Below are 27,922 nucleotides of genomic sequence, written 5' to 3' on the forward strand. Positions count from 1 at the left end.
AAAGACTGTTTGATTTGCACAAAAGAATGAGTCGTTCTTAGTAAAATATATCTTTTTTCAGAAAGCCCCAAAATCATATTTTTCTGGCTGAATGGGCTGGAAAGACAATTACACACCAAACCTCGTCTCTTTCTTTCTTTATTGGATTATTAATTTTTTTTAACTAACTTTTTTTAAATTTATTTTTTATTGAATTATTACTTTTTTTCATTATTCAGCACAGTCAATCAGATCTCAGTGAGAAACTTTCGCAAACAACACTTTACCAGACAATACTCTTCAAAACAGAAACTATCAAACGGGACCTAAGTCTTACTACTTAATCTTCTCAAAATACAATTAGAACCGATAGCCAATAAATTACGATAGGTCCAAATAAGATAAACGATCATCATACAAACAACATCGAAAGCTTGTTTTTTATAGCCGATAGAAAACTTGTAGCAACCCACATAAACAAACATGTGTAGTCTGAATGACAACCCAAGAAAATAAAATTCACCATCTATCAACCATCTCAATGTTTTTTTGCTCGCCACCTCAGTCGATAAGGTCTCTCAGAACATATCTAAATGTATATAGTCTAGTAGTCTACTACATCATGTAAATTAGTAACATAATATTAATGGTTTAATAATTATTTTTGTAATCATATTTGTGATTTTATTTACTGATTTTTATAAACTTTTTTTTAAATGGAAGTAAAGTAGCATAGAAAAGGACAAAAGGTCAAAGCAACCTTTATGAACTTTCCACATTCGAAGGTATTATTGGAGGCAGGTTTGGAAGGGCCCCATCCACAGGTCACGTGACCTTTACAATCTTCTGCGTATAGCCAAGACTATCACGTGCTTTGTTTTTACTTTCTCTAAATTTTAGTAACTGAAGTATTTATATATGATTTTTAAAGAGAAAAAAAAAACATCTAAACTAGCCAAAAATTTAAATTATTTATCTATTTTTAGCTTAAAAAATATCATTTATTCCAAAGTAGCGACTTAAACCGTAGACGATTAGGATCGTCTATAGTCAACAACCATTTGACTATTGTAAACGAAAAAAAATTAACTGCTCTTTCAAAACAATGAGTTATGAGCTACTTTTTCGTGGTTTGTCTATTCGTTCTTCGTTCTAGATACATCGGACCATAATATATAAAGATATATTTTCCAGCTTATGTCATTTCTCCTATTTTTTTTCTACTCTTTTCTCTCAATGAAACCTTCAAAGAACACCATAATATTGTTGATTATTAATAGGTTTTATACATAGTTTTTTTTTTTTTTTTTTTTTAACAAAAAAAAAAAAGGAAACCGTAAGCTTCGTACGAAACCTACGGTGTACAAGTAGACAATGCACATAAAAAATACGGTTTCGACAAGCAACCTACGGTGTACAAGTAGACAATGCACCATAGGTTTCTTGCCGAAACCGTTTTTTTTATATACCTATAGTTTAGGAAACCGTTGGCCATCGAGAGCATGCCATAGGTTTCTAAAAACCTACTATTTTAATTTCAAAAATGATTTTTTTTATATTAAAACTAAAATCATAGGTTTTAGAGCGAAAGAGTAGGCGATCCCAATCGTCTACTGTTTTGGTGGCTATTTTAGAATAATTGCTAATTTTTAGCTAAAAATAAATAAATAAATAGTGTTTTAGGCTAGCTTAATAATTTTTTCATTTTCAAATAGTTGTTTGTTAAAATAACAATGAGCTAATATATATTCCAATAACCACTTTTTTTAAACAATATTAGAAAATACTATTTATCTTGTTAAATTTACGAATATACGTGGCTATATATATGTCACACCCCCAAACCAGAACGGCGGAAACGTTCGGGGGCGGAGGACGTCATATTCAGTATCATAACAGTTCATAGAAAGGAAAGTACACACCACCATATATATATTAAAAATTCCAAAATGTTTACATAATTGTATTCGTTACATGTTCAAAAGTTAAATACATAAACATCTTTCAAAAGAAGTAATTAACGTCAGTACGTTAATCCCCAAAAGTTGATTTCCAAATCTGCTTAGCGGTTCCCTGAGAATACAAGTTATTTCAAAGAAAAAGTCTCAACAATTAAGTTGGTGAGTTCATGAGTAGTGTTTTGAGAAATGTACGCCATTCGAAAGTTCGTGTATGTTTTCCAGAAAACGCAGTATTTCAAATGTAAAGAGTTGTGATTTGTTGTGTTGAAAGTGAATGTATTAGATCCAGAAAATCCCATATTTTCCCTAATGGTTGAGATATGAATTGTTGTGTTTTCCAAGAAAAACCCTTATTTTCTTATAAAAGTATGAAGTGCATATGAATGTTCGTGTTATAAGTTGTAAATAATTGCACCAGGAAAATCCCTTATTTTCTTATTAGTTGCTTGGTTTGTATACAGGAAAAACCCTTTTTTTCCTAACATAACTAGCAGTCTCTAAGACCGAAAATCGCAAGAAACCGACGTTCTTAAAAGTTGTGTCATAGTTTTATATAATAAAGCTATACGAAGATCGCATTTGTTAGATGAAGAATAGTTTTAATAGCTACTCGTTCATAAAAGCATAATACCATAATAATTGTATATCCGATTAGTTTTATAACCATACTAAACATAATATGCCTGTAGCGACGTTGTTCAGGCGTCGCAGCGTTATGACAACTATCACCCCAAAGGACAGACTGTAGCTAACAGTCAGGGCGCGGGATCATGACTTCCCGTATAGATCTATACACATTTAACACGTTCTCCTAACGGGAGACTCTGGTTATAGACATGACTTGCGGCATTACTTTCTAATAAGAAAGTAGTTTTTGAAGATATACACGACTCATGGATTCTCAACTAAGTCTGTATTAAAGTGATAGTTTTGTATGCAAAGTTTATCCTTTTTCACAATGTTTGACAAGGCATAATCATAAGTTTTTAGAATGTATAAAACGACTTAGCAACGAAGGTACTTTGAAATCACTATATACTTTGTATAGGTCTAATGCACGCAAAGTATGACAAGAGTTTTCCATAGTAGTAAGGAATTACAAGTGATTTATTCGATAAAAACAAGTGAAGTGAAACTTTATAAAATACACGATAATAACCGTATGTTTACTTGTATTCCCCCCTTATAGAGTATAAAAGCATTTAAAATGTATTTAAATTGTGTTTGAAAGGGGTATGAACGCACTTGATTGATTAAAGAAGGTGTGACGAAAATCGAGCAGAACTTTGGCTTGAAAAGGCGGATTTTCTCGGGAGTAAAATCGACCTTCGGGACTTGCACAAAATGACCAGGGCTTCGGGGTAGTGCGAGCACGGAAAACGAGGCAAAACGCAAGAAAAGTGAGAGAGAATGAGCAATTTTTCCGGGAACCCTCGCATCCCTTTTATAGGAGGCTAGAACCGCCTCGGTACGCGGGGCGTACGCGTACGTCACGCATGACCGAGTCCTCGACTGCCTCGGACTTCGGATGGAACGAGGGGGTAGGCTCGCATAGGGGCGACGTGGACGATCCGAGGCCAAGGCCTTGAGTACGCTGGGCGTACTCGTGTACGCGGGGCGTACTTGTGTGACTCAGACTTCGGATAATACCGAAGTTTTGAATAAAAATATATATTAATTATTTATCAAACTTCAAAAATTCATATCTCCTTCATACGAACTCCGTTTTCGACGTTCTTTATTTATTAAAATGACGTGATTAAGGAATTTCTTTAAAAATTCATAACTTTTTCATACGATGTCCGATTTGAGCGTTCTTTTTATGCACGTTTGTAGTTTAACGATATCTATGGCTTTCATTTAGACACCTAAGGTCAGAAAGTGTTTTATTGAAACTTTGCATTTTTACGTAACCTCGTATCGCCGATTTTTGTCGGAAAAACTTAGAATGGTCATAACTTCTTCATTATAACTCGGATTTTTGTGTTATTTATATGTTTGGAAACCTTAAGACGATATTTACTACATAGCGTACTCCAAACAGAGTTTTTGAATACTTCATTTTTCGATGATATTCTAATCCCTTTTTCAAAGAGGTTATAAGACTCGATCTTTGATGACCTGAAATGACGGGTTGTTACAATATATATATATATATATATATATATATATATATATATATATATATATATATATATATATATATATATATATATATATACTTTTCTTTATATAATAGAACGTAAATTTATTGATATTTGTAAATAGAAGTTGGATCAACTAATAATTTGTTTTTTTTTTTCTTTTTATGCTGAAAGATGTGTGTTCGAATCTGCTAAAGTCCAACATAAAAACCAAAGGGTTAACTCAATGGGAGCTTAGAGGGTCACAATTTTCCTATTTTTTGGCTTCCAAAATATCAATATAATATGAATCTAATTCTTAAAAATATCAAAATATCAAAATAGTCGGGTTTCTATTCTAAACAGGTGCGCATCAGAAGACTTCATAAATCGCGTCACGCCAAAGGAAGACGTGTCACGTCCAGGCTTTAATCACAAGGGAGACTTGACTTAATCCATTAAGTCAATGCTCAATCTTCCAGATTTGGTCCTTAGCAAGGTATTAATGGCTAAAGTTTTAACTTTATCCATTAAGACCTTCCAAACATTCAATATCTAAACTTTGATACACCAAAATGATTTAATGATCAATATAACTTGCATGGCTTATTGAGAAGACACAATAACATAACTTTCCTAGTCCCAAAGGTCCAAGAAACATTCTAAATTGCTTAAAAGATGTTGGAGTCCCCAAGACACAATAACATAACTTTCCTAGTCCCTAAGGCCAACTTGAGAGACAAGTTATATCACGAAAATCAGGGTTCATAAGGGAATTCAAAGTTGAAGAACACAATTGGGGCGTTGTTTTGAAAATTGCAGCATGAAAACATCAATTAGTCATCTGGGTTGCTTTAATAAAATGTTTTTCACTTCCTTTTTGGTTTTATTTGCTTTCGCTTAGATGTAGATGTAACCATTAAAACTATGGTTTGATTTGTTAGTTTGGATTTATAAACTTTATTATTAAAAATGTTTATTTGATTTCAAATCCTTATATATTAAAGTTTTGATTTTTATCATCTAAAACTAAGTTTTATATAATTTAGAGGATCAATCTAATTATATTAACTTGTATCTTAACTAAAATTTGAACAATAAACTATTAGGACTAGGGTTAAGTGGTATAATTTATGATCAATCCTAGGGTTAGGTGATATGATTAAGAACTTTAATGTGGGAGATAACATTAGATAATCATTCTATTCTTAAATTGATTTTCATAGCCATTGAGACTAATCATTAGATAAATATTTTATAATTCAAATGTTTAATTAATTATTTAGTTAGCCAATTGCATGATCATTGTGCTAGTTGCTTTATAATTAATGGTATTGGTTAATTGGATCAAGATAGCTAATAATTTGCACATCTAATAAATCAATTATAGAAAAATAAGAGGATTCAGGAATCTAAATGGAAGTAATTTAAAATTACCGATTTAATGAACTTCTTTGCTTTTGTCAGTTTAGTTTGCTAATTAAATTCAAGTTTGAATTTATTTAAACCCCCCTCCCCCCCCCCCCCCCCCCCCCTTTTTTTTTTTTTTTTTACGTTTTTGTTCTTAGTTTAATTATTAGTTTAAAATCATACTCGTTTCTCTTGTGTTTGATACATGGTCTTGTCACAACTATACGACTATACGATTAGGTACACTGCATACTGCATATTGTGTGTTATAGTTCAGTTGCATTAAAATCACTTTTATAAGTTGTAAATCACATATCAGTTATATTTCTAGTATACATACATAAGGTAGAGTATAAAAGTAATTTATGCAAATAAATCGACTTATTACAAGAATTGCACATGTGGAACAAGTTAGTCATAATATCTTACCGTCCCTCACAAGCATATTACTTACTAAGCATACAGTCTTCCAAAGAAAGAACAAGAAATAAAACTTTGCTATTTTGAGATCTTTTATATTTGGCTTTTGCATTCCATACTATCATGCTTTATGATCTAGACACAATCCGGTCTTGATCTCAAGTTAGTTTTTGCTTAGCTTAATAGTTTAGCTTTGTTAGGTCTCGTTTTTGTTAGTTATGTACTTATGTAGCTTGTATCTAGTTTTGCCTTGTAATTTTATTTCATGTAATTTTGTAAAAGTCTTTGGTAAATTAAAAAAAAAAAAAAAAGAGCTTATAGAAAATAAATATATAAATAAATAAAATGAGAAAAAAACGAAAACTACCCTTTTACTATTATCCATGTAAATAAGAATCTTGGTAGTTATTTTTGTGTTTGTTGATCAAAAGCTAAATGTCTCAATGCTTAAGGCCAAATCAAAAAATTTCACCCATGAATAGCAAAATGATGTTGCTTTGATAATTTTTTAGCCATTACAAAACAATGTCTTTTTGACAATTTCGCTTGGTCTTGCCGTATTTACCATGATGCAAGAAATTATTTTTTTATTTTTATTTATTTATTTATTTATTGTAATTTTTGACGTTTTTAATAATAACAAAAATCAATGTTTTGAATTTATCTTTTATTATAATCTTGTTTTGTTCGTATTCGTTCATAAGTTAGCCGAATAAACGAACGAATACCAACAGATAAATGAACAAGTTTTCTTGTTCATGTTTATTCGTTTAACAAATTAAATTATTCATGTTCGCTCGTTTATGTTCATGAACACATTTAATGAATATAAAGTATAAACAATGAAAACGATAAACAAACATAAATGAACATATAATATATTAATGTAATCAAACACAATTAAACATATATGAACATAACATATAAACGAACAACATAAACCAACATTCACGAACATAATTAAACAAACATGACAATTGTTAATATTCGTTCATTTATTAAATAAAAGAACTTTCCGTCGAACAGTTCATAAACAGTTCGGTGAACGTTCACTCAGGATCGGTCCAAAGATATAACGAACCTAGGACAAAAAAGAAAAAATGGGTTCTCAAAATCATAAATATAATAAAAATTGACAAAAAAAAGAAAAAATGGGTTCTCAAAATCATAAATATAATAAAAATTAGAACAAATTACACGAATGGTCCTTTAGCTTTATAGTTTTTCCCTGATATGGTCCCTACGAAACTTTTTTCCCTGAGATGGTCATTACGGAGCAAACCTTGCACGTAAAAGGCCCTTATGACTAACTGTGTTAATGGATTCTGTTAAATAATTGTAAATGATGAAAATACCCTTTGTTTTTTGTACACAAATGCCCCCCCTTTTTTCTCTCTCTCTCTCTCTCTCTCTCTCTCTCTCTCTCTCCTTAGCTCACACATCAATTGTAGATCCACTAGAGGTCCGACACCACAAATGTTGGGGAAATGCTCCTCGTTTAGTCTGATCGGAGATATAGAAAAAGAAACGCGAATGGAAAGCGACGATTGAGAAGCTCCGGTGGTCAAGCAAATCGCGAGGAGGAGCAGCAGACCTCCGACGACCCTTTGTGGTTCTTTTCTTGTCGCCGGCGACTACCAATCGAGGAGAAAATGAAGCAGCTGGATCGAAGGGTCAAGGAGCCGACGAGAAAATGGAAGGAATGGTCGTTGGTGCTTTTGTCGATCAGCGTAGGCAGAGGGAAAGGTGAATTGGTGGTTTTCACATCGATGGCAGTGCTAGCAAGGGGCTGCTCCGGCAGCTCCCTCATCGGTTATTCTTTCTTTATTAGACAATATCATGCAAGGAGAAGGGGAGGCGGGGATCGAGCAAAATAGAAACATAGGGTGTTTGGGGTGATGCTACTCGACTGGAGAAGGAGGTGGAGGGGGCCAGATCTGAGGCAATCACCTCCTTTCTTCTGGTTCATTTTTCCGACAACCAAGCCTTCTGGTAGGGCTTCGAAGATCAAGGGGGATAACAACAGCTGTAGGGAGTGTTTGTGGAGTTGGATTGCGACAAAAAGAGGATGGAAGGGGTAGTTCCGGTGGTTGGCAGCCTTTTCCTTGGCCGGTGGTGAATTAAAATGGAAAGGGGAGACAAGTGAAGGTAGACAAAGGAGTGATATATAGAGAGAGAGAGAGAGAGAAGGCCCTATTTTTATTTCAATTTAACAACATATTAAAATAAATATAAAAAATAAAAACAAAGGGCATTTTCATCTTTTCACATATACTTAACATGATCTTTTAACAAAGTTAGTTATAAGGACTTTTTGTGTGCAAAGTTTACTCCGTAGGGACCATCTCAGGAAAAAAAGTTTCGTAGGGACCATATGAAAGAAAAACTAGAAAGCTAAAGGACCATCCGTGTAATTTGTTCCGAAAATTACCGTATATATATGTGTTCATTTCATTTACATTCCGAACTAAAATAATAATAATAATAATTTCAAGGAACATATGGCAAAATTATAATTGACACACAACTTATGGGTATTCTAGTCATTTCAATAGAGCTCAGAATCGTGGTTTTAGTTTTACGGTTTTAGTCATTTCATAATTCATATTCGAGTAAATTACACGGATGGTCCCTATGGTTTATGGTAATTTGCGTGTTTGGTTCCTAACTTATTTTTTTAACTCAGAAGGTCCCTACTGTTTGTTTTTGTTACGCACTTGGTCCCTGTCTTACCTAAAGATACTATTTTTCCTTTGATATTTTAATTTATTTAAGTAAACACACCCCAACCCCACCCCACTCACCTTATCTTACCTACCCCACCATTTTTTCTTATTTAAATAATAGTCGTTTTAGGTAAGATAGAGACCAAATGTGTAACAAAAACAAATTGTAGGGACTAAGCACGTAACAAAAACAAACTGTAGGGTCCTTCCGAGTTAAAAAAATAAATTAGGGATCAAACGTGCAAATTACCCCAAACCATGGGGATCATTGGTGTAATTTACTCTTCATAGTCCCCTTGTAAGTTGTAACAGACACACTATTCAACACTCCCCTTTTTTGTTTCGGCTCACACTGTTATTCCACACGGTGATCGTGTTTTCTCCTCCGTCGTTTCCCGTCGAGCTACGGATATCTCCTTCAGGTAATCTTCTGATTCCTCAATATGTCTATCGATCGTTGCATTTCAACGTTGTTTCTTCATGTGTCGCTTCAATGTATGTGTTTTTACACACTCAAAACCCCTGTAGGGTTTTACATTCATGAAACAAAAACCTCCAAATCGAAAGAGCTAGAACCTTATTCTTTATCTATAAATGTATTTATGATGTTCCCGAAACAATTTTTCGTTGTCTGTTGCCTGTTTTACTTAATTTATCGGTCTTAATTTAGGGTTTTACCAATTTATGCTTTATTTTACTAATTTGTTCCGCAATAATTCTGTAACTTCGTCGCATAAGCAAAGTAATCAGCCTTTAAAGATTGAGAAAATGAACACGAAATCTGAATGCATGCAGATGACTACCAGCGGAGGCAGTAGAGGCGACAGCAATGAGTCTTCACAGAAGGGTACAACCATGGCTGTCTCTCCTAACTCTGACGTTGACCAATTGAACCAGGGTTTTGTAGATATGAGCCTGAATTCCAACCAAGACAACAGTTGGGACCTCTTTTTGGGAAACAAAAATGGAGATGGAGGTGGTTGGCGTTCATGGGTTCAACCTGATACCAAGAAAACTGATGAATCAGCTAACAATCAAATTTCTGGGGATTACAATTATGTATCTGAAGATGAACTTTTAAGTGATGATTATGATTCAGATGACAGTCAAGAGAGCCATGACACCCGTAAAAAGAACCCATGGTTTTCTGAATTCTTTGGAACTCTAGATGATCTGACACCTCAGCAAATCAACGAGCCAGTTAGACAATGGCATTGTCCAGCTTGTCAGAATGGCCCTTGTTCTATAAAGTGGTATCGAGGTATGAAATCATTTCTCACACATATCAAAACCAAAGGGACACGAAGGCCAAAGCTTCATAGAGATCTTGCTAAACTTTTGGATGAAGAACTTTGTAGAAGAGGGGCTATGGTGATTCAAAGTGGCGAGTCTTATGGAAAATGGAAAGGACTTGATAAAGATGTTAAAGATCATGAAATTGTCTGGCCTCCAATGGTGATTGTCATGAATACACAGCTTCAACAAGATGAAAATGAAAAGGTATGTCTTATATCTTAGACCCTTATTTCTTTCTTTTAAGTTTTTGATTGTGAAAATGAATGTGAGTTTCAGTGGATTGGAATCGGAACTCAAGAGCTTCTTAGTTACTTTGATTCATATGAAGCTGTGAGAGCCCGAAGCTCATTTGGGCCTGAAGGGCATAGAGGGATGAGTGTGTTGATATTTGACACATCAGCAGTTGGGTATCTTGAGGCTGAGCGTTTAAGCAAGGAGTTTGAAAGTGAAGGTTTAGGTAGAGATGCGTGGGATCATTACCCAAATGTTTTCCATCTTGAGGGTAATAAGAGGCAATTATACGGTTTCATGGCTACAAAAGAAGACTTGGAAATCTTTAACCAATACTCACATGGTATGCAACTACATACACTTTTTTCTTTCTCTTGGACTTATAAAAATTGCAACTTTTTGATGTCAATAACCTCAAAAGGTGGGAGAGACATGTAGTAACTTTTGATCTCTTGTCTGTGCAAAAGACATAAATTCCCTCCTCATCCTGATCATGAGAAATATTGTCTTTTGTAACAAACAAGAAAAGGGGTGTTAGTTTTAGTGCAATATCATGATTTTGAGTTTTGGAATGTGTTTATTTAGCAAAATTAAAGATGAAGTTTGAGTTGGTTTCATATCAAGAGAAGGTTGTGAAAAGGTTAAAACAAATGAATGAGGATAGCCAACAGTTGCATTGGTATAAGAAAAAAGTAGCTAAACAAGAGATAAGTTTAAAAGCACTTGAAGAAAGCTTCTGGATAGTGTCTCAAAAGCTGAAAAAACTTGAAGAAGAAAGCCGCATTGTGAGAGAAAGAACACAACTTTACCATGAACAAAACAAAGAAGAGGTAAAAAAGTTAGGGCTTTAATGAGAAAGCCTCATTTAAGTTGTTCTTTCTGTATTAAGTCTATTAAGTCAAAAAGAAATAGAGAACTAAAATACACCCACAAAGCTAATTGGTTACATTTTCATGTAATTGTATTTTTTTTATTAGATGGACTTTCAAGAAAAGTTCTTTAAGGACCAATTGAAAGTGATTCAAGATGCACGAAATGCATACAAAAAGGAAGAAAGCAAGAGGATTGAGAAATCTTGTGTAGATGAAAGGTATTTGTTAATGGTAGTTTGGTAATTTCATATTTATCTTGTGTAATTGATTTTCTTAAACATGTATAGGAAGGAGAAGGTTGAAAGTTCAAAAGAAATGAAGGGAAAAGTTGATGAAATTGCATGAAGAAGAGATGATGGAAATGAAAAGAGTAAAGCTAGTTGATTAGCACTACTAGGTCCTAATTAATGTTTTAAAAAAACTATTTAGTGTCGTTTTAAACCTTCTAATGGTTATAGTTTTGTGGAGGTGGTTATGTAAGTATTTTGATTTCAAGGTTTAATATGTAAAACTTTGACCCCATTAGGTTTATGTGTCTTGTTTACTTCATTATTGCCTTTTATTTGTAAAAGTTAATATTTGCATTCGCATTTTTATGAAGGGATAGATAGGGCGTCAAGCTAGTTGAGTCAAACTCCATCTTGATTCAATGGTTTGGGTAGTCTTCTTGTTGTCAACTTCTTAGAAATAGTTATATAGGTAGAAGTAAATAAAAAAAAAATCTAGTTGAAAAAGATCTTAATAGTAAACACCAATACAAATCATCTCTTTATCAACATACAACAAGTGTCACATGAAACAATTTATGACAAAACATCTTGACGATTGGATTTGGTAATAAGAAATAACTTATGTTTCTATCCTTAATCATCGGAAATCTTAACTATTCTTTTCCCGACATTATTCCCATGAAACACTCCAACAAAAGCCGAAGGAACACTCTCTATACCAATCATAACATCTTCAAGCACATGTATTTTTCCAGCGCGAATGTAATCAACGGTTTTGGAAACAAACTCGGGAAACAAATTCATGTAATCAGGAGTTATGAATCCTTGAATTGTGATTCTTCTGTATATAATGCTTAACATATCTAGTTTTACGTGTTTTTTACTGTCTGTATATTCTGAAATGGCTCCACAGACTGCAACCCTACCATACAAGTTCATGTTTGATATTGCTGCCTCTAGCATCTCAGCTCCCACGTTATCGAAGTATATGTCTATCCCATTAGGGAAATACCTAGAATAAAAATATATTTTTATTAAACATGTGTCTTTTTTTTTCCGATAACTCAAGATTTCGGTAATGTCAAATACCTTTGGAGAGCTAAATTTAAATCAGTTTCTTCTTTATAGTTGAAGGCTTCATCAAAACCAAGCTTTTCTTTAATCAATTGAACCTAAATGTGACATATTAGAATATAATTACAAGAATCTAATGACACAAAACATATAATAGATGGGACAAAGGGGCTATTTCTTGTTTTCTTTTTCTATTAGATTCTCTACAGGTAAAATGATAATGATGTCTAGTGTTCTTTCCTAATGTATACCGAATAACTCGTCTGAATTAGGGTTTGTTTCTTTATGACTTAATGAACTTAATGAGTTTACTTCATTATTGCCTTTTATTTGTAAAAGTTAATATTTGCATTCGCATTTTTATGAAGGGATAGATAGGGCGTCAAGCTAGTTGAGTCAAACTCCATCTTGATTCAATGGTTTGGGTAGTCTTCTTGTTGTCAACTTCTTAGAAATAGTTATATAGGTAGAAGTAAATAAAAAAAAAATCTAGTTGAAAAAGATCTTAATAGTAAACACCAATACAAATCATCTCTTTATCAACATACAACAAGTGTCACATGAAACAATTTATGACAAAACATCTTGACGATTGGATTTGGTAATAAGAAATAACTTATGTTTCTATCCTTAATCATCGGAAATCTTAACTATTCTTTTCCCGACATTATTCCCATGAAACACTCCAACAAAAGCCGAAGGAACACTCTCTATACCAATCATAACATCTTCAAGCACATGTATTTTTCCAGCGCGAATGTAATCAACGGTTTTGGAAACAAACTCGGGAAACAAATTCATGTAATCAGGAGTTATGAATCCTTGAATTGTGATTCTTCTGTATATAATGCTTAACATATCTAGTTTTACGTGTTTTTTACTGTCTGTATATTCTGAAATGGCTCCACAGACTGCAACCCTACCATACAAGTTCATGTTTGATATTGCTGCCTCTAGCATCTCAGCTCCCACGTTATCGAAGTATATGTCTATCCCATTAGGGAAATACCTAGAATAAAAATATATTTTTATTAAACATGTGTCTTTTTTTTTCCAATAACTCAAGATTTCGGTAATGTCAAATACCTTTGGAGAGCTAAATTTAAATCAGTTTCTTCTTTATAGTTGAAGGCTTCATCAAAACCAAGCTTTTCTTTAATCAATTGAACCTAAATGTGACATATTAGAATATAATTACAAGAATCTAATGACACAAAACATATAATAGATGGGACAAAGGGGCTATTTCTTGTTTTCTTTTTCTATTAGATTCTCTACAGGTAAAATGATAATGATGTCTAGTGTTCTTTCCTAATGTATACCGAATAACTCGTCTGAATTAGGGTTTGTTTCTTTATGACTTAATGAACTTAATGAGTTAAACACCAATCCTTTATCTATTTCCCTTCTTTTTTCCTTTTAACTTCTTTCATATTAAAAGTGATGAATATTGTAAAATTTTGTATTTTTGAATCTAAAGGTAAAATGATCATTATACAGACAATTTATTTATTTTTAAAAAAGAAATGGACCTTACGTATATAACACTTTATCCAAACATTCATCTTACCAATATGAGAAAAAAAAAACAAAAAACAACAATTTTACCCTTACATTCCAACAAATAGTTTTCACAATATTCATCAAGGGCAAGTAGTTAAATAGTTGGTATCTTAATAAATCAGCCAATTTTTCTAGCTTAACCCATTAAGTTATTTTGTCTGGATTGAATAAAAAAAACCATGTTTAAGATTAAGTGATTAACTTAATAAAAAAACACCCCAAAGTTTAAAATAAATGAATTAATAGAACAAAAAAAAAACCTTTTCTGGGCTACCGGCACAGCCCACAACATAACAACCTAAAAGTTTTGCATATTGGCCCACCAAATTCCCAATGGATCCAGAAGCCGCCGAAACAAATACGTTTTCACCCCTCTTGGGCTTACAAATATCAAAGAATCCCACATAAGCACTCAGCCCACTAAGCCCTGTATTTCACATTTAATATACAATAAAACCATATTTATGTTTATGTTTTTTGTTTTCTATCAAGTCTTATAGAATAAACATTAAAACCCGAATTTTACCCTTTTCAAAAACTCTAAATTCATTTGAATACTTAAATGCGAGTTTTATCATTCTTAATTTTGCTAAAAACAAATAATTTTACTCTTTTCAAAATCTGTAAATACTAAATACAATATAATCCAAAATCGACTTATTCATTAAAACGGGATCAAAACTAGATTGATTAAAAATGAAATTACCTAAAACCCCAATATGGTATGATAATGGTAAACCCATCGGATCCAATTTTCTTAGAAAAAAGCCCTTTGATATGGAATACTCTCCCCAACTTATATTGCCCACAACGTAATCACCTTTTGCGAATCTAGGATTCCCCGAAGCTATTACTTTTCCCACACCATAACTACTAATCACCTGAAACAAAAACATTATATATATATATATATATATATATATATATATATATATATATATATATATATATATATATATATATATATATATATATATACACACACAAATAACATACATCGATTTGTCCAAAAAAAAGTTTAAACATTTGTGTTACATTTTTTGTTACAATGATTTTATAAATTATAAACATTTATAACCAAATAAACTATTCATATCATCATATGTAACTAATTTGAATAATGTGGTCAATTTTGTGAATATCTGATTTATGAGGTATTATAAGGGAAGTTATTTTAGAAAAAAAAAAAAAGCTGATTGATTACTGAGTTGAGATCTAACCTCTCCAGGAACGATGGTTCTACCTAAAGTACCGGTGGTCTTCATTTGGTTGACGTGATACGGATCAATTGATACATAAAGGTTCTTGATGATGATGTCTTTGGATCCACGCTTAATCGATAGCGAAAACTTTTGGTTCTTCAGTTCGAAATCGCTCTCTTTTGGTACGCCATCGATTTGGGCCTTTATGGCGACATATCTGTTTATGACCTCCATTAACGAGCGTTAGAATGCTTGAAAGTAGAGAAAATCAGGAAACGGAATCAGTATACTATACTAGCACTTCGATGCGTTATGGGTGTTGCTGTTATATTTCATCTCCGATTGAATCATCGATAAACAGGTGAAGGCGGAGCTTATAGAAACCAGGAACCAGATCAAAGGGATAATGAAAGTTGAAAGGATCCCAATGAAACCCCTTTCCTTTGTTTTTGGGGTTCTTTTGTCAATGGATTAAAGTGTTTTGCTCCTTTAGTGAGTGTAAAGAAGGAGTCGTTTTTTGACTTCTTTGATTTTTTTATTCTTTTTCTTTCAAGTATGTAAAGTGAATGTGAAGAATGGAATAAAGGAGATGGTATGTGGTAGTGAGTTCAATTTTATTTGTTTACGAGTAAATTGTAAAATTGGTCGACATGATTTATCAGAAATTGTAGTTTGAGTTTTATTTATTTATTATTATTTTTTTGTATGATCATCTACAACTAAAATTTTAATACAAATTTGTCTCTTGATCTAACTGTTTATCCAAAACATACATTACTTCTTATATGTCTCTAAAAGTCGATGTATTTTCGCCATTTCTTTGTTGCTTTATTTTTTCTTCTTGTTAATTGATTTTTTTGTGATTATATTTGGGGATTTTACATTTAAGGTTGTATCTTCGGTTTTTTGCATCAAGGTTTTTGGGTTTGGATTTGAGTTCAAGCTGCAGGTTAAATTTTGGATGTGAATCGTGTTAGTATATGTCTCACATCGGTGTGACACGGTCTTATATATTTATATGGTATCAGAGTTGAAGTTCCATACCCTCATCGCTCAGCACATGCATGTCTATCATCATTAAACCGAAGTGATAGTATATCCCACATCGCTGCGACACAGACTTATAAATGACTATATATGTTGGAGTTCCTCTCTTCTTCACAATGACTCTTTTGGAAACACAATCTTGGCTCTACATATATCTACAAATCAAAGGTTCAATTTTGGTTTTGGATTTGAGTTGCACATTGGATCTTGGTTTTGTATTTGAGTTGTTGAGTTGATTTTGAACATTTAGGTAGATTTGTTATGAGTTAGAGGCGTTTTCCTTGGTACTAGGTGGTCAGAAATGCTGAGTGAAGTTGTTGTCGAGAACTAGGTTCAGCCATTTGGAGAAGGAAAAACGATAAGGGTGAGATAAGCCTAGGAATTTAAATAAAAAAAGGAACAAATACCTAAAAGAACGAAAATGCCCAAGACTTTTAGAGACATGTAAGAGTTGATAGATTTTTTGGATGGACAGTTAACTCTCGAGTGGCTAAATCTACATTAATTGATGTTTCGATTTTGGAGTGACCATCCCATAAAAATAAGACAAAATTGCAAAAATGGTCCCTGTGGTATGCATTTTTTTGGAGTTGTAGTCCAAACCCCGACTTTTTTTGGCTTTGTGGTCCTTTTGGCCATGTTTGTACGCATATTTGGTCCCTCGTAAAATTGAAATGACTAAATTACCCTTGTTAGATTTATTTTCCATTTTCTTTTTTCGTATAAGTATTTTTGTATATTAAATAAAGATATGGGCCCTCTCTCTCAATTCGTCTTCCACCTCCACAGACAAAATAAATTTGGCCTCCAATCAGAAATGTGTTCCTCTCGTCCCTCCTCTCGCTGGAAACCCCTACACATAAGAATCCGACAATATTCAACGCCTCCCCACTCCGCCACCATCACCTTCGTTTATATAGTCGAAGATGGAGGGGAATCTGCATCTGATTCAACTCAGCGATGAAAAATACATTAGTGACCTGTGTTTCTCCATCGATGGAGTGAGTTGAAGTTTGGTTTGGCTGATGAAGGATGATCGAACGATGTTCCAAAAATCACAAGATCCAAAATCACACCACCCACCAGCACCTTCATCCATCTCTATCTCCATACACACAAAATCAGAAAGCCCGATATAACCCATCTACCACTAAAATCAATGCAATCCAGATGAAATCAATGAAAATCCAGGTGAAATTGGACAAAGAAATCAACCAAATCGAACATAGAAATCGACAAACTAGAGCCATCTTGACAGAAAACCTTACCCACTTCAGTTTGCTGGAGGTGGAGGTGAGGATTTAGGTCTTTGAACGTGTGAGAAGAAAGTCTTGGATGCCCTTCTAGTGGCTTGGAATTTAAATAAACAGATAGGGGATTATTGATGAGGATTGTGGTTGGAAGATTGAACCAGGTGTTGAAATTGATTTTAGAGAAGGAGGAGGTTCACCAACAGAGGGAAGGGAGAGGGACTTCTTGATAGTCACTGAAATGGGTCTTCTTCACCTCGATCTAGTATATGTATGCGTGTTCATAGTGAAAGTTGGTGAAGATCTTTATTTTTGTGGGTTAATCCAAGTTGCTAGAATCTGATGTTTAAATGGATAACGAACGATGTTTGGATCGTTGGTGGGTTTTCAGAGAGAGAGAGAGAGAGAGAGAGGACCAAATTAATTATTTATTTTCTTTTTCATTTAAATTAAATAGAAAAAAAATAAAAAAAACATAAGGGTATTATAGTCAATTCAATTTTACGAGGGACCAAATCTACGTACAAACATGGCCAAAATGACCAGCAATCCAAAAAAGTTATGATTTGAACTAAAACCCCAAAAAAATGCATACCACAGGACCATTTTTGCAATTTTGTCTAAAAATAATTTGGACTCAACCTATACATTTTGGTAGATCAATTTTACAATTTACTCTTCATTTATTTATTATTATCTATTAGGGAAAACTACAATAAAGTTCCTATGTATTGCTCGTATAATCGATTTAGCCCGTATATATATATATATATATATATATATATATATATATATATATATATATATATATATATATATATATATTAATTTAGTCCTAAATACCTGTAAACGTAATCAAAACCGGATATTTAATGGGTTAGCCGGTATCTAACTGATGTGGCAGCTTACCTGGAAGTCATCATGTTAAATAACATCCTACGTGCCATTATAGAGGGCTAAATCATTGAATCGAGCTCGTCTTCTTCATTCTCCAGTCAAATGAGCGAACGATTAGGGAAAATTGGAAACATGAAACCGATGTCGAGTTTGTCAAGCACCAACATTAGAATGTGCTATTGTGGAGATAGGGCTGGTATGTGGACATCATGGACTCGAAAGAATACAGGTCGGAGGTTTTTTGGTTGCCCAAATTACATGGTATAGAATCTTCAAATCTCACCCAAATTCTTCTAATCCTCTAAAATTCCCATTTTTCTGTGTTAAAAACATGCATCTTGCTATGTTATGTAGGATGAAGAGAAGGATTGTGGGTATTTTCGTTGGATTGACCCACCACTATTGAATAAGTGGTATAAAGAAAGAATGTATGAATAAGGAGCTGTTGCTAATGGGGGTGTAGCTATTTCTTTCAATAACCCTGTTAATGAAGGTGAAATACCTATTGATGGCCCTATTGCCCCTATGAATGTTGATGTCCCTATTTCCCCTGTGAATGCTCTTGAACATGATAATCAAATTACAATGCGTGAGAATACACATGTGCCCGGTAATGAATTTGGATTTTGCAAGTGGATGGTGGTTTGTTTCGTTTGTTTCATTGTAGGGATGATGTATGCTTAGTTTAGTGTAAGTTGTAAGGTATTATGGTATGGTAGGGATGATGTAGTCTTTTGGTTTGTTATCATGATGTAATAGATGGAGGAGGGTTTACTGTAATAGATAAATGTTCTTGTGGATCATGTAATATTTTGGTTAATGAAATGGCAATATGTTATTATGGTTTGCATAAATGGTGTACACTTGTGAAATATAACCATGATTTAACAATTGGTGTTGAATTTGGGGCTAGAATGATCACCATTGACAACAAACCAATGAAGTATGCACACTTGTGGCTAAAATAATTAAACAACAAACTCCAATATGTCATTACCAACCATGTTAAGGGCATTCACAATGTTTCAATGTGTAATTTAAGGGCATTCACAAAAGATGTACAAAATATGGCTATCAGTAATTTAAGGGCATTCACAAAAGATGTACAAAAGTAGCATTCACAAAAGATTCACAAAAATAGCATTCACAAAATATGTACCAAAATACCCTTACTACCCTTAACACCCTAATGCAACTCCAATGCTGAACTTGCAGAAGTCCCAACACATCCCATCTTCTTCAGCTTGTTTTCAACAATCCTCTAAGAGGCCTTCTTCTTTTTATAATCCTAAGGTGTACTGGTAATTCCTGGGTGTCATTAACACCTTCTTCTTCTTCTTCTTCACTTTCTGGTTGTGTCTCATGGATAATTTCTTCACCCCCATCTTGTGTCTCAGTCTGAGGTGGATACCCCTCTTCCTATAAAACATCAAGAAATTAATAACATAAATGAATGTAAACATTAAGGTTATATAGAGGGTTTACCATAGACATAGGAAGAACTTGTTCAATAGTGTCATTGTAATCATTAAGTTGTTTCATACGTGAATCTGTCAGACTAAGTGAATTTTTAATTTCTTCAATTGAATACCCTGATTGTTTCAAATCTTGCATTGACTTCCATAAATGGACTAAATATTTTTCAGGAATAGTGTCATCCTCATTTTCAACTGTATCACCTTCAACTTCAGCACCTCCACCACCTTCAACTCTAACAGATGTCTTACTGCCCCTACCACCTCTTTTACTACCCCTACCACCTCTCTTACTACCCCTACCACCTCTGTTAGCCACTACACCACCTATGTTACCCACTGCACCACCTCTATTACCCCCTCTACCACCTCTACTACCCATTGCACCACCTCTACTACCTCTGACACCACCTCTTACACCACCTCTAGTCCAATGACTGATATCAGGATCCAATCTTGGTCTACCCATTTTTTTTCTTGGGTTTGGGTTCTGGTGTGACCTTGGGATTCTAACAGGATGCCTTGTTATGACCCATTTGAAGACAATTTTTGCATTGGACTATCCTTCCTATTCCAGTAACCTTCATCTTGTTTTGGGAGTATTTATCTTGAGATTCAGTGACATGCCTCTTTCTTTTCAGAGTTGGTCTCCCTGGCATTCTTCTAGCTAAAGGGGGTAGAGGCTTTATGTATGATGTTCTAGGCCATAAATTTCTACCATTCACAGGCAGTATATTGTTTGCATATATGGCCTTGAACCTGTCCACATTAAACCACTCACTTATGAAATGAACAGGATCTTGTCCAGTGAATAGTACTGCACACTGTGCATGTACACATGGAATTCCTGAGATATCCCAAAGCTTACAGCTGCACACTCTGCTTTGTAAGTTGACCACGTACCCTTTTAATCCATTCATGGCTTCAAAAATAGATGGTCCACTTGGATTCACATTCCAATTCCTACAATAGCATTACTAAATGAAATAATAACAATGAAATTAGAATAATGATAACAAGGAACAATAAAAATGCTAAGACAAACCTCAAATCCTCTCCAAACTTGTTCATTTTCTTGATAGCAGCTGGACAAACCACTGATTCCCACTTTTCTGCCTTTTGTAACATATGGTAGAACCTATCCATCATGTACAACCTAATTTCTTCAAACATTGCTAGAAGGGGTTTCTTTCTAGCATCCAATATGATGGCGTTGAAGCACTCAGCTATGCCATTTTCAACTGCCTCACATGCTATATCAGTCCTAAAAATGCCCTGCACCATGTCTGAGGATGTCTTGCAATCAAATGTTCATAAGCATTTGGATTAACCTCTTTATCATCCATTTTCCTCAGAAATTCACTCTCTACAGTTGATAAGGAAGCTGCCCAGAACATATTCTTGAACTCCACTCCAGAATAGGTCTTCCTAAAGTTAGCATATATGTGTCTTGCACACTGTCTATGCTACACATTTGGTAGGACTTCCTTGGTTGCTTCAAGCAATCCCTACAATTTAATGAATACATAAACATATAAGATGATGTTAAGGAAAAATCATAAATATGCTAAGAAATTACAAACCTTATGTTGATCAGAAATTACAGTAAACCCTTCTCCATCTAGCAGATTAAGATCCTCTGTGAGCAGTTCCAGAAACCATTTCCAATTAGCTTTGTTTTCAATGTCAACAACTGCCCAAGCAATTGGATAAACTTGGTTGTTTGCATCCCTCCCTATTGCTGTGAGTAATTCTCCTTTACATGTCCCTTTCAAGAAAGATCCATCTAGACCAATTACCCTACGACACCTTATTTTCCAACCTTCCTTGATTGCTTTAAAACACAAATACATCCTGTGAAAGTATGTTGTTTGATTTGGATTTACAGTGACACCAACTTGGACAGTGCTACCAGGATTTGACCTTAGTAACTCATGACAATAGTCCCACACCCTAGCATAATGTTCTGTGAGTTTACTATCTATAATGGTCATTGCTCTACACCTTGTTCTGTAAGCCTTAGACCAAGACACACCACAATGAAATTTGGTCCTAATTATTGATTGCATCTCCTTACACTTTAAGTTAGGTTTCATTATCAACTCCTTCAAAAAGTGTCTTGCTAGCCATCTGGGACTCAGTAAATTTGAAATATTGAAATTTCTAACACATTTGTGCTCATCGACTAAGGTTTTAATCTGAAAAGACCTTTCTTGAGTCATCCAGGAAGCATGAACTCTGAATGGGCAGGGTTGAGACTTCATCTTAGAACCACATTTGGCAGTTAATCTCACAGTGTCACACTTCGCAAATTTAATGTTATACCCTGACTTAATAGCATAATTAGTGAGACATTGTTGCAACTGATGTGGTGATTCATACCTTTCACCAAGAAGGGGCTTCATCTTATTCCACTTAACTGATGGGTCGTGAATGGGGAAGCCTGCACCAACCGCATCTCCCAAATCAAGATCATTAGCCCCTGCAGTGTCATCGATTTCCTCTTCTGAACCAAACCCTTCTTCATCTTCATCAACTAAGTCATTGTCTTCATCAGCTTCATTATCTTCATAATCATAACTGAAGTTAAGGAAAGCATCCTTGCATCTCTCTTTACCTTGTGTCTTGAAATCAACTTCTTCCATTTCCACATCTATGTGCTCAGTATCAAGCACCTCTTCATCATCTTCGTATTCTTCAGATGACTCATGGTGAACCTCTGATTCGACAGCCATTGGGTTTTACCTTCGTTTCTCTCAGTAAAACCCTACTTCCTTCGTGTATCACTCTGTAAAAACCCTAACTTTTTCTCTCAATCGATCTACCAGACGTCGAATGCAGTAGAAATGGAAGGGTAAAAGTCACTTGTACACGTAAGGTGCCACATGCGCATAGTACCGGTGGGATACCGGCTAACCCATTAAATTTCCCGTTTTGATTACGTTTACAGGTATTTAGGATTAAATTGCAAAAAAAAAAAAAATATAGGGGCTAAATCGATTATACGGGCAATACATAGGGACTTTATTACAGTTTTCCCTATCTATTATCTTCCTAATTTTTCCAAATCACATGAAAACATTGTTTCTTTTCACCTTTCCACAATTATTTTAAATAAAATATATACAATTAATAAAAATATATAATAAACATTCATCAAATTCAAATAAGAATTTATTAAAATTCTAAAACATAAATTAACTTAAAAAAAAAAAAAAAAAAAAAAAAAACTACCCGACTACGTTTGAAATATTTTCCACAAGATACGATTAAAGATTATGGTGCGTTTCTTTGTCTCATAATTTTGGGAGAATATTTGCAATTACTTATTGATAGACTTGTGTAATATGTTACACACACATATAATTTTCTTAATTTTTCTAGGATGCATTGCGCATTCATGATCTTTTTGTTAAAGTTTATGACAACATAAGAGCATCCACATTAAACAACAAATCAAGCATTTTACTTATTTCCAATCCCTTATGATGATAACAAACACCACCGGAAACAAACTCTTCAACAACACCATCAACCTCCACCACGCTACACCCCGGAGTTTTCCTAATTCCCATCTCCCTAATCCGATTCCGAACCTCTTCCGCCTCCCGTTTCCACCCCGCTTCCACATACATCTTATAACAAACAACACAAACCCCGTAATCACTCATTCCGATTCCCATCTCCATCATCCTCCGCCACACTCCATTCCCAACCACCACATTCCCATAACTCCTACAACCACCAAGCAACGCCCCCCACACATTCACATCTCTCCCACCAACACCCCCTAATTTCACCTCAATAAACTCCATTGCTTCCTTCAACATCCCGGCTCTTGCATACAAATCAACCACACACGCGTAATGCTCGAATTTTCTCTCAACTTTATAAACCTTTTCCATTCGGTCAAACAAGTCAACCCCTTCTTTCACCATTTTCACATGTGCACAACCGGAAAGTATAGCCACAAACGTGGGCCCACTTGGTTGGATCCCGATTGACACCATTTGATCTAAAAGTTTTAAGGAAGTTCTTGCTTCACCATTCATGGCCATTCCGGAAATTATCGAGTTCCATGCTCCTGTATCTTTGAAAGAAATTGTTTCGAAAACTGATAATGCTAAATTTGTACACCCACATTTTGAGTACATGTCAACTAATGATGTCGATAAAATTGGGTTTGAAAGAAGGTGGTGTTTTTTAGCGTATAGATGGATCCATGAACCTTGTGTGAGTGCACCCAAGTTAGCACAGGCTGTGAGAACAGTGACAAGAATGGAGTCGTTTGGTTTTATATTGAGATTTTGCATCTTTGTAAACAGGGAAATCACCTCGTGGAAGTCGTTGACACGTGAATATGCAGCCATTATTGCACTCCAAGAGATTACTGTTCTCTCAGGCATTTCATCGAACAGCTTTCGGGCATTGCTAATGTCTTCGTTTTTACCATACCCATCGATTAAAGCTGTCCATAGAACCACGTCCTTGATGGGAATTTCATCGAATAACATTCTTGCATTACCAATTTCTGAATTTGCAGAATAGAAGTCAACCAACGAGCTACCCACAAACTGGTCGTCTTCAAATCCCAATTTCAGAACATGCCCATGAACTGAACAACCGATCAATTTAGCATTTCGAAAACTCGAACAAGAACAACAAGCCTTAATTAAGGGTGGGAAAGTATAATTATTAGCTACAAGACCCAACCTTAACATATCTATATAACAGAAAAACGCAAAAACTTGACCGTTGTTCTGTAAATAACCTCGGATCATGGTGTTGTACATGAAAGTGTTTCGAAATCGAAGGTGTTGAAAGATCAAACGAGCGTAGGAGAATAAAGAAGCATTGTTGGAGGTCGCCAGGACTGAGAGAAGAGGTCCGATGATAACAGGGTTTTCCGGCAGGTGACATATGATAAGGTGGGCATGGATTTCTTTGAATTGGTTTAGGGTTTTGCATTTTTCTGAAAGCGTTTTTAGGGTGGCGTTAGAAAAGATTTCAAGGGTTTTCCTGATCATTTGAAAGATGGCGGGATACGATCAAAAGGTTCCTACCATTATATACGACTCCGATGCAACATTTAATAACATGTAACAACGTGTTTGTAACCCAATTTATTTAAATCTTATCATTTATTTAATTCTGATGATTATATAATTTGTTGCTTATTGTTAATAAAATTAACAGCTACGATATAAACTAGTTATCATTAGTATTATGTATTTTGTGGTTTGTAACATTTGCATAACATTATCAAAAACCCTTTTCAGCATCAAATATCTCAATGACGTATAATTAGGAATGTCATATGAAGCAATTCGTGAAGAAACATGTTGCCACATGCATTTGGTACAAGTTTATATATAGAAATAACTCGTATGTATGTTTGTGTCCTTAATCATTGGAAACCTGAACTATTCTTTTCCCGACATTATCACCACGAAAGAGTCCAACAAAAGCCGAAGGAACACCTTCTAGACCGAATGATACATCTTCAAGCACTTGCATTTTTCCTGTGTTGAGATGATCAATGGTTTTGGAGAAGAACTCGGGAAACATGCCCATATGATCACCAGCTAAGAAACCACGTATTGTGATTCTCTTGTATATAACACTTAACATATCTGGCACTGCACGTTTTCCGTTATCAGTGTATTCTGAAATGACCCCACACACTGCAACCCTACCGTGCAAGTTCATGTTTAATATTGCTGCCTCTAGCATCTCAGCTCCCACGTTATCAAAGTATATGTCGATCCCATCAGGGAAATACCTAGAATAAAAAAAAATGTCTATCAAGAAATCGATATCTTATTTATTAAGTCATTATTTTATTAAATGTTGGTACCTTTTGAGAGCTAAATTTAGATCAGTCTCTTCTTTATAGTTGAAGACTTCATCAAAACCAAGCTTTTCTTTAAGCAATTTCACCTAAAAAAATCAAACTATAAAGGTAAATTATATGGTTTCAAACTATGCTACACTCATTACCTTTATAAAGAAACAAAAAGTCCAAATTTAAATTAAATTAAATTTAAAAAATAAAAAACCTTTTTTGGGCTACCAGCACAGCCCACTACATAACACCCAAACTGTTTTGCATATTGGCCCACCAAATTTCCTACAGAACCCGAAGCGGCAGAGACAAAGACTTTTTCACCCTTTTTGGGCTTACAAATTTCAAAGAACCCAGCATAAGCAGTGAGCCCACTAAGCCCTGTATATTACGAACGTAAAGCCCATTTTCGCTTATATGAAGAAGATACATATAATTCTACTAAAAGAAAGACTGGCTTATTTGTAAAATTCGTATTTAATCTTAAATCGGCAATATCAAATGCAATACATACTTTGTAATATCATAAAATTTATCGACTATAGTCTTAGTCTTTCCTTTCGCTATGTAGAAAGGAACATTTAATCCGGAAATGTATCTTTATAAATAGCTAAATATGTTATACATTGTTAAGAAAACGAATATTTTACATTAAACGTACAACCATTTTGTTTAATTGATTTAGTAGCTTTTAACTTTTGTATATTTGAATTCAGTTTTATGAATTTGACAAAATTGCCTAAAAATGGACTTACCTAAGGCCCCAACATAGTATGACAATGGTAAGCCCATTGCATCCAATTTATTCAAGTAAGGCCCATTATATACACAATACTCTCCCCAACTTAAAAGCCCAACAACATAGTCATCCTTTTCAAATTCAGGATTCCCTGAAGCTATTACTATCCCCACACCATAAGCATCAATCACCTGAACAAAAAAAATATAATTGTTTGTTTTTTAGAAAAACTAAAAACATAATCATAAAATCGAAACTAATAAACCATACATGGAAGTTTTATGAGAAACACTATTGAGTTAAGATCAAACAAACCTTTCCAGGATCAATCATGGTAGCAAAAACTGAAGTGGTTTGAGATTCACTAGCAGTCTTCATTCGGTTAATCTGATACGGGTCGATTGATACATACAAATTCTTGATGATGACATCTTTGGATCCGGGTTTAACCAGTAGAGAAAATGACCCGTTTTTTAGCTCGAAATCAGACTCTTGAGGTGCTCCATCTATGTTAGCCTTAATGGCCACGTATTTGTTTGTAACTTCCATTCACAAAGAGCACTTAGTTATTTGATGTTGATACAACTTATGTAAGCTTTTCAATGGGGAAAGTTATATATAATAACCACAGAAGCAAATGATGTGATATCAAACAAACCCTACAAGAGAAAGAAGACAAAATGGTACAAAAAGATTCTCTATGAGTTACATCTATAGTATCGAATTAATAATTGTTAATATAAGTCAAGAACTTTAAATAGTATAAAAACTAAATCCAAAAACCAGTTGTATTATTATTCTTTATTTCAAAACTGTAGAGAAGAGATATTATTTTATGTTTCTTATTAGTTAAATATGTTAAAAAAATGTTTATGAAATATTATTTTCTCCCTAGACTATCATTTTATTTAGATTTAAATATTACTCTTAATTTTCTTTTTTAATAAAATCCGATACTATTTCGAAATCATACAAGTATGCTTAAATTTTGAATAGTTTTTAATTATATTTATCATAACTTTGTTTATTGTCCAACTGCTTATAATTAATATAGCATGTAATTTTCAAATAAAATTTTAACACACAAATCTTAATATATATTAGTTTCAATTAAAATATAATAAATAACGAAAAGATTATTTGTAATTTATTGTAATCCACAAGGATTATATTTAATAATTCAATAAAATACTTCTATTAATTTTGGAAAAAAACACCAACCATCATCATATGTTATAATATAAAGTTTAAAAAATCTTGAATTAAATAAAAAACTTGTTGAATAAAAAATTTTACCATTGCCGGCCTAAATCGAATAAATTTTATGTCATGTAACTACCATCCAAATTTTGTATTTTCTAGTTATGAATATTTTGTTTTTATTTTTATTTTTATTTTTTTGGTATTTTATGATGAACCTTTTGGAAACGATATAATGAGAAACAATTATAAGGCCGACAGCCGATAGAAATATGCGAAACCAATTTGAATAGACAAAACTTAAAAAGAGAAAACCAATTGGATTTAAATGAAATATGTTCGGTATTATCTGAAGTTAAACAAAATAAATATTCCTTTTCTT

At 33.8% G+C, this 27,922-nt stretch overlaps 5 protein-coding genes and 1 long non-coding RNA gene across 6 annotated transcripts; 1 reads left to right on the forward strand and 5 right to left on the reverse strand.

Moving 5' to 3' along the window:
- Positions 1–8,928: 8,928 nt before the first annotated feature.
- Positions 8,929–11,567, forward strand: LOC145004986 (protein SUPPRESSOR OF GENE SILENCING 3-like). The gene is made up of 6 exons (XM_078964017.1): positions 8,929–9,041; positions 9,415–10,119; positions 10,192–10,489; positions 10,732–10,976; positions 11,124–11,236; positions 11,306–11,567. Exons 2-6 carry the CDS (start codon positions 9,415–9,417, stop codon positions 11,361–11,363), a joined length of 1,419 nt encoding a protein of 472 aa, XP_078820143.1. The 5' UTR covers positions 8,929–9,041; the 3' UTR covers positions 11,364–11,567.
- Positions 11,568–11,744: 177 nt separating this feature from the next.
- Positions 11,745–12,624, reverse strand: LOC145004987 (uncharacterized). The gene is made up of 2 exons (XR_013662475.1): positions 12,338–12,624; positions 11,745–12,260 (listed from the first exon to the last, which is right to left on the reverse strand). It is a non-coding gene; the product is annotated as an uncharacterized LOC145004987 (long non-coding RNA).
- A 191-nt stretch (positions 12,625–12,815) lies between these two features.
- LOC145005647 (2-alkenal reductase (NADP(+)-dependent)-like) lies at positions 12,816–15,602 on the reverse strand. Its single transcript, XM_078964761.1, has 5 exons — positions 15,106–15,602; positions 14,592–14,766; positions 14,146–14,312; positions 13,409–13,491; positions 12,816–13,331 (listed from the first exon to the last, which is right to left on the reverse strand). Exons 1-5 carry the CDS (start codon positions 15,319–15,321, stop codon positions 12,953–12,955), a joined length of 1,020 nt encoding a protein of 339 aa, XP_078820887.1. The 5' UTR covers positions 15,322–15,602; the 3' UTR covers positions 12,816–12,952.
- A 4,663-nt stretch (positions 15,603–20,265) lies between these two features.
- LOC145006907 (uncharacterized) lies at positions 20,266–22,491 on the reverse strand. Its single transcript, XM_078965929.1, has 3 exons — positions 21,340–22,491; positions 20,802–21,031; positions 20,266–20,719 (listed from the first exon to the last, which is right to left on the reverse strand). The coding sequence occupies exons 1-3, from the start codon at positions 22,489–22,491 to the stop codon at positions 20,266–20,268; spliced, it is 1,836 nt and encodes a 611-aa protein (XP_078822055.1).
- Positions 22,492–22,995: 504 nt separating this feature from the next.
- On the reverse strand, positions 22,996–24,830 carry LOC145004159 (pentatricopeptide repeat-containing protein At5g61800-like). The gene has a single exon (XM_078963050.1). It carries the CDS (start codon positions 24,781–24,783, stop codon positions 23,176–23,178), a length of 1,608 nt encoding a protein of 535 aa, XP_078819176.1. The 5' UTR covers positions 24,784–24,830; the 3' UTR covers positions 22,996–23,175.
- Positions 24,831–25,028: 198 nt separating this feature from the next.
- On the reverse strand, positions 25,029–26,941 carry LOC145006462 (2-alkenal reductase (NADP(+)-dependent)-like). Its single transcript, XM_078965546.1, has 5 exons — positions 26,656–26,941; positions 26,357–26,531; positions 25,816–25,982; positions 25,614–25,696; positions 25,029–25,538 (listed from the first exon to the last, which is right to left on the reverse strand). The coding sequence occupies exons 1-5, from the start codon at positions 26,887–26,889 to the stop codon at positions 25,160–25,162; spliced, it is 1,038 nt and encodes a 345-aa protein (XP_078821672.1). The 5' UTR covers positions 26,890–26,941; the 3' UTR covers positions 25,029–25,159.
- Positions 26,942–27,922: the final 981 nt, after the last annotated feature.

The sequence above is a fragment of the Lactuca saligna genome, chromosome 7, assembly GCF_052625555.1.
Source record: "Lactuca saligna cultivar CGN05327 chromosome 7, ASM5262555v1, whole genome shotgun sequence".
NCBI lineage: Eukaryota > Viridiplantae > Streptophyta > Magnoliopsida > Asterales > Asteraceae > Lactuca > Lactuca saligna.

Bases quoted from the DNA above. Each gene is read 5' to 3' on its own strand.
- LOC145004986 (XM_078964017.1), top strand. From the start codon at position 9,415: ATGACTACCAGCGGAGGCAGTAGAGGCGACAGCAATGAGTCTTCACAG. The intron at 10,490-10,731 runs GTATGCAACTAC...GTGTTTATTTAG, and splicing joins CTTTAACCAATACTCACATG to CAAAATTAAAGATGAAGTTT. The intron at 10,977-11,123 runs GTAAAAAAGTTA...TTTTTTTATTAG, and splicing joins ATGAACAAAACAAAGAAGAG to ATGGACTTTCAAGAAAAGTT.
- LOC145005647 (XM_078964761.1), bottom strand. From the start codon at position 15,321: ATGGAGGTCATAAACAGATATGTCGCCATAAAGGCCCAAATCGATGGC. The intron at 14,313-14,591 runs GTAATTTCATTT...TGTGAAATACAG, and splicing joins ATACCATATTGGGGTTTTAG to GGCTTAGTGGGCTGAGTGCT. The intron at 13,332-13,408 runs GTATTTGACATT...TTTTTATTCTAG, and splicing joins TTAAATTTAGCTCTCCAAAG to GTATTTCCCTAATGGGATAG.
- LOC145006907 (XM_078965929.1), bottom strand. From the start codon at position 22,491: ATGGCTGTCGAATCAGAGGTTCACCATGAGTCATCTGAAGAATACGAA. The intron at 21,032-21,339 runs GTTTGTAATTTC...GACATGGTGCAG, and splicing joins TAATTTCTGATCAACATAAG to GGCATTTTTAGGACTGATAT. The intron at 20,720-20,801 runs GTTTGTCTTAGC...ATGCTATTGTAG, and splicing joins AAGTTTGGAGAGGATTTGAG to GAATTGGAATGTGAATCCAA.
- LOC145004159 (XM_078963050.1), bottom strand. From the start codon at position 24,783: ATGATCAGGAAAACCCTTGAAATCTTTTCTAACGCCACCCTAAAAACG.
- LOC145006462 (XM_078965546.1), bottom strand. From the start codon at position 26,889: ATGGAAGTTACAAACAAATACGTGGCCATTAAGGCTAACATAGATGGA. The intron at 25,983-26,356 runs GTAAGTCCATTT...CGTAATATACAG, and splicing joins ATACTATGTTGGGGCCTTAG to GGCTTAGTGGGCTCACTGCT. The intron at 25,697-25,815 runs GTTTTTTATTTT...TGATTTTTTTAG, and splicing joins GTGCTGGTAGCCCAAAAAAG to GTGAAATTGCTTAAAGAAAA.